The sequence below is a fragment of the Euprymna scolopes genome, chromosome 42, assembly GCF_053919585.1.
Source record: "Euprymna scolopes isolate OS-2025 chromosome 42, ASM5391958v1, whole genome shotgun sequence".
NCBI lineage: Eukaryota > Metazoa > Mollusca > Cephalopoda > Sepiida > Sepiolidae > Euprymna > Euprymna scolopes.
Window position 1 is genome coordinate 38,247,091 of NC_136523.1, and position 6,000 is coordinate 38,253,090.

Here is a 6,000-nt window from a genome sequence, read left to right on the forward strand (position 1 = left end):
TCCTTATATAGGTTTCTGCATGGAATTTTCTTGATTATTCCAGATTGTTCCGAAAATGTTCTAAATAGAATATTTTAATATTCTATTCATTTTTATAAGGAAGGAAAATGCCCTCTCATAACTATATATATATATATATATATATATATATATATATATATATATATATATATTCATATATTTTGGCAGCAAGTTATTATCCAAGCATGTCTGATTAAACACGACAGAGTTATTCTTTTTTCCGATTTTTTAGTCCCCCGATTTATCGGAGAGGGATCTATGTTTTCAGTGGCATCCGTTAGTCTGGATGATTGCTAGATAACTGTCCATTAGTTTTTCCTGAAATTTTGCCACAAATTGTATTTCATTAAAAACATGTGCACAGTAAAAACGCTTTTTTTGTGAAAATTCCCGTTACGTCCCCAGAGGTAAAAAATTACACGTTTTGCCCCCATAACTTTTAACCCATCCATTAGATTTTTCTGAAACTTGGCCAAAATGTTCTTAATATAAATCCAGTATTGATGACCCTGGAAGAATTCTGGTTTGCATCCATCTGGAACTTTTAGGGCCCAAAAAAAACATTTTGGAACTCTTTTTTCATATTACTCAAGATCCTGATATGTATGTCTATATAGTGGTTTTCCATGGTGCTGAATTCAAATATACATGTCTTAAGGAGTGAAACTCCACTGTTTGTCCATTTTCATTGGGATTCGGTATTCCCAGGAGCTCAAGAGGTCACAAAAGGACCCAAATTGCAAACAATTACACTTTTTTCCCCATCCATTAGATTTTTCTGAAACTTGGCAAAAATGTGAAGGCAACGTTGGCCCTTCATACTTCTCACATTCATCATTTCTTCACTAGACCACGGGTGACCATGCATGCGCCGCTTGTTCTGGATATCTTTTCCATTCGCTGAGCGGTCTTTTTTATTTCAGCTGGCATGTTGTATAAAATGGCGTCCAAAAGTTGTTGTTCAGCCATATTCTTCTAAAGCGCTGTCTATCCGTGCATCCGATTATCATTAGGAGTGATTGTTGTTATCTTTTTTCTTTTCCTTTGAAATTTTGTGTATTTATAGTTCACACACACACACACACACACACACATATATATAGTGGTTAAAGTTAAATTCTGAAATTCGAAATATAAACACGTATATTCGAGTTAAGAATTTGTTGTTTGATATAAGGAATATATAGAGGGGAGTTTTGTTAATTTCCTTAATCCATAGATTTTCAATACTGGCTAATATCATCAGAGGAAATGAAATGCGGTAAGCAAAATGTTCAGCTGTGAATGAACACATATTTTGCTTTTCAGCACGAATATTGAAAATGTTATTTGAATGGTGAATAATAGTTATAGGAGAAAGAATTTCATACAACCGGGACTGTCCATTATCGGAAAGAGCTCAATATTTTCCGGGGTATTATTACCAGGTCGGAGGAATAGTGGTCCAGAGGAGAAGCCAGCAATCCTATATAACAAGAATGTTTGGGGTTGCTCCATACTGTTATTTCGAATTAACATAACTCTCCTCTGTATATCCCTTGTGTCAAACAATAAATTCTTAACTCGAATGTATGTGTTTATATTTTGATTTTCAGAATTTAACTTTAACCATTAAACTTATATATTGCTCTATTTTTAAATATTGAGCTTTACCTTTTTGGCTAGGATCACCCTGAAAGTATTACCTCAAAGTAATATCTATCAGGATTTTTCACTTGATCTTTAATCTGACTTATCTCGCTTATATATATATATGATAAATGTATTTATTTGATATTGTTTTATTGCTTTTATGTTGCATCTCACACATTTCATTGAATGGCAGAAATTCAAGCAAATCTTCAGAGACATATGTAGATTCCTCGGAACAAATTTTGTAAGACGCGACATATCAGCAATAAAATAGAAATGTGAAATAAATACATTTTTACCATTGATATTATGTAAATGTTGATATTATATAAAGCAGCTAATACGTGCAGATCATCATATAATGATAAGATCACTCTGACTGACACTAAAAGCATTTAATACGAATAAATGTTTAATTTCAACGGTATCTCTTGTGGTTTACGGTAGCCTAGCGGTTTGGGTCCTTGCTAATGAAGCCAGACATGACTTCTGTTGCTGGGGTTTGAATCTCTCGACTGGTGGTAATTGTGACACCCTACACTGATGATTCCCGAAAGGATGAAACCCTAGTGTCTATAGGTATTTAATAATTATTATAGTAAATAATATATATATGCCTGGTCATAAAATACGCTTAAATATGATATTTTAATTAGTCCAGATTTTGTATATATTATTATAGAATTGTGATTTCAAAAGTATTAAAAAAAAAAAGTTGTTTTGGTGCCATCAGCTGGAATCGAAACCGAAAGCAAAATTGTAGCAGTCAAAGCTGGTAACGTTACCACTGTACCAACGTGACACGCATAATAATCCAAGATGAATATACAAAATGTATAATGATTTTTTTTTCAATTTTGACCTCTTTTTAACTCGTTAAAAAGTATTTTATCCAGCTAAATCCATTAAAGAACGATCCATAAAAATCCAATCATTTGAGGCCCTGGCGCTGCTCTGCGACTTTTAGTTTCGGAAGAGATAGAGTTTGAAAATATGGAGACAGACAGACATAGTGAGTTTTATAAATTAGAGATCTATAAATTAAATAATAATTATTCTTTTCTACCTACAGACAATAGTGTTTCATACTTATGCAATCATCAGTGTAGGGTGTGGCACCAAACTATTGCCAAGAGAATGAAGAACTAATAAACGCTTAATTTGGGCGCGGACATAAGATAATCCAAGCGTTGGGTAAAACTATGTGATTGTGTTCTTTGCTTCTAAGCTAATTGTTAAAATTTAATGGTTTTTATTTTTAATTGTTAAAATTTAATGGTTTTTATTTTTTTAATTGTTAAAATTTAATGGTTTTTATTTTTTTTAATTGTTAAAATTTAATGGTTTTTATTTTTTGTTAAAATTTAATGGTTTTTATTTTTTAATTGTTAAAATTTAATGGTTTTTATTTTCTTTTTATTTTCTTTTTTTTTTCCACAGGATATTAATATTAATGATTACAATACCGAAAGTGAGGATGAAGGTGAGGACAATGAAGAGGACGCGTCAGATGTCTCCTTATCATCTTCCGATGAAGACAATGATCAGCCAATGAGCAAGAAGTCAAAGACACAGAAAAAGGTGCCACCAATTCCCAAGAAGAAGAAACGAGGACGCGTTCTTATTGAGTACGAAACAGAAACCGAAAAACCTTCAACGTCGAAAATGAAACACAATTTCTGAGCAATATTAAGAGAAAATATTTTTTTATTTTATTTTTAAACCCCATTAAAATAAAAAAAAAAAAATATATTCGAGAAAAAAATTTGTTTTTCTTTCTGTTTTGTTTTTCCTTTAAAATTCTTTTCACTAAATTACAAATATTTTCCATTTTGTTCCTTGTATTTTTAAAAAAAATTTTAGTGTTAAAAAAAAAAAGAAATTTAATATAACATTTCTTCTTTTTCTTGAAAAACTAAATTTTATTTTATAAAAAAATTTTTTTTTTTTTTTTCATTTTACTCCCGCTCAGCAAAGAAAAAGGAAATCTAATTGGTTAACAGATCTAGTTTTTGAAACTTACTTTGACAGTACGCATTCAGATTTAGGATTTTTATAAAACAAGCACCTATTTTTGCCCAGCTGGGCAAACTTGAGTCCTTGTACCAGAAAAATATCCTGTAAATAAAATGTTGTTTAGTAAATCGTTTTTTTTGCATTTCCATACATCAAACATGAATATAAATAGTCATAAGCTTCATTTCGGTACCTAACTTGCCTGGGTGGGTTGCCTATAGGCTGAGATAAACCACATCACACACACACAGTAAATCGAATTAACTAAGGAAGATAATAACTTCCGGTGAATGCCGGAACAGTATCCAGTAAATAAAACATAGTTTAGTAAATCGTTATTTTTTTTTGCATTTCCATACACCAAGCATGGATATAAATTCGATATAAATATCACTAACACATCCGCTGGGTCATAAGCTTCATTTCGGTACCAAACTTGCCTGGGTGGGTTGCCTGTAGGTTGAGATAAACCACGTCTCACACACACACACACACACACACACAGACAGTTTAGAAATTTATGATAGGATAATAAAAACTCATAAATGCTGATAATTATTTGGAATATTTTTCTCAAATATTAAAAGAAAATATTTAAAAAAACATTTTTTAATTTTATTTTTAAAGTCAATTAAGATTTTAAGTTAAAGTTCTTGCAGAATTTTTTTGATTTCAAATGATGTATCTGTTGTAATACCGTTGCTTTATATATTATTTTAAAGAATATTTTTCGCTCCATCTAATCGTTTAAATTGCAATCGTTTTAAAACGTCTTCTTTTCAGAATGTTGAATGCAAGATGGGAAAATAGCAAATTCGCACAATTTTCTTTAATTCAATTCCAGCTAGGCCAAAAAAACCTGTAAAATAGTTCACAATATCAACGAAGCGTTTGGTCCAAGAGCCATTACTGAACACACAACACAACGGTGGTTGAGAAATTTTGTTGATGATGTGCGTAGTGGTCGACCATCAGATGTTGACAACGATCAATTGAGAGCCTTAGTCAAAACAAATCCATGCACAACTGTTCGAGAACTTCTGAATTAGATGTAACATGTATAATGATTTTCAGTCATTTGGATAAAAAAAAACTTGATAAATGCATACCTCATGAATTGAACAAAGAGACGTCGTTATGAAGCGTCATCTTCCATTCTTTTATGCAACAAGAACGACACGTTTCTCGATTGGGTTGTGACTTGCGATGAAAAATGGGCTCTTTACAACAACTGGTGACACTCAACTCGGTGGTTAGACGCCAACGAAACTTCACAACATTTCCCAAAGCTCGAGTTGCATCAAAAGGTTATGCTGAAAATACTTTCAAATATAAATCTTGAAAAATGTTAAATGATTCCCAATAGGAAAAAATGAAGTGAATGATGATAAAAAAGACCTGTGAATCCATTGAACTCCCCAGAAAAAATGGCACCCTGAAATTAGCTTTAGTGACCAGATAGTGAGGCCGGTGAATTCATTAAACCTACCAAGCAAAAATCGCACCCTGGCAGTAAATTTTTTAGTTTCTAAATGATAAGCTTTGATGAAAATGGGTGTAGCCAGTTCTGGTGACCAACTGAACGTATTGGAGGGGAGGATCGGACATTTAGGATTTCCAGCTGAAAGTAGATATATTAGAAATGAGCAGATCTGTCAGAGTTTTGAGAGTCAAAGAAGATTGCCACTGAGGCCAACACTGTACAACAATCAATAAACGTTTTAGAATCTTAGTTATGACAGCATTATCGTAACACTTATCCCTGAGTGGCTTCCGGGCCTTGATAAGTGGTGATCACTGTAAAAAAAAAAAAAAAAACACTGACGATATTTGTGCCTGGGCAATGCCAAAATGACCTTGCTGGTATATTCTTGTGTGTGATAATATTGTCAGAATGTATAATTTATATTTTGTTTATTTATCTGCTTACGACTGTACATTCCTGCAATATTAAGACTTCAAAAACACCTTTTATAGAGGGTGCCGGGTGTTTGGAGCAAAAAAAAAAAAAAAGTTGTAGTAGGCAGGCTAAAACCCGCGACGCAAAGGCGGAAAAGAAAGCCTGACATCTTACCGCTACGCTACCACATGAGAGGAAGTGAAAGTAGACTTGCCAAGTGAATGAGTTCACGCAGGCACAGAAATGAACGTCTAGCTAGAGGCCAGTTAAGTTTCTGCTTTCTGCTATTCCCCATGATGTTGGGGAAAACCAGCTCCCCACAAATAGGGGGAACTCTGCCAGTGTTCAAATGAATAGCAATTGTCTGATATGAAGGGTTTCCCCCACACTGATCATAGCTAATTGCCCTTCTGGACGTCCCAGTGGGAACT

General features: G+C 33.1%; 1 protein-coding gene across 1 annotated transcript in view; it reads left to right on the forward strand.

The window, feature by feature from the left end:
- Positions 1-3,418, forward strand: part of LOC145267026 (protein MAK16 homolog) — a 63,993-nt gene extending 60,575 nt beyond the window's left edge. Inside the window, exon 10 of the mRNA XM_080122956.1 lies at positions 3,094-3,418. Within this exon, the coding sequence (XP_079979082.1) occupies positions 3,094-3,336 (243 nt within the window). The 3' untranslated portion in view covers positions 3,337-3,418. The remainder of the gene's footprint in view (positions 1-3,093) is intronic.
- The last annotated feature ends 2,582 nt before the right edge of the window (positions 3,419-6,000 follow it).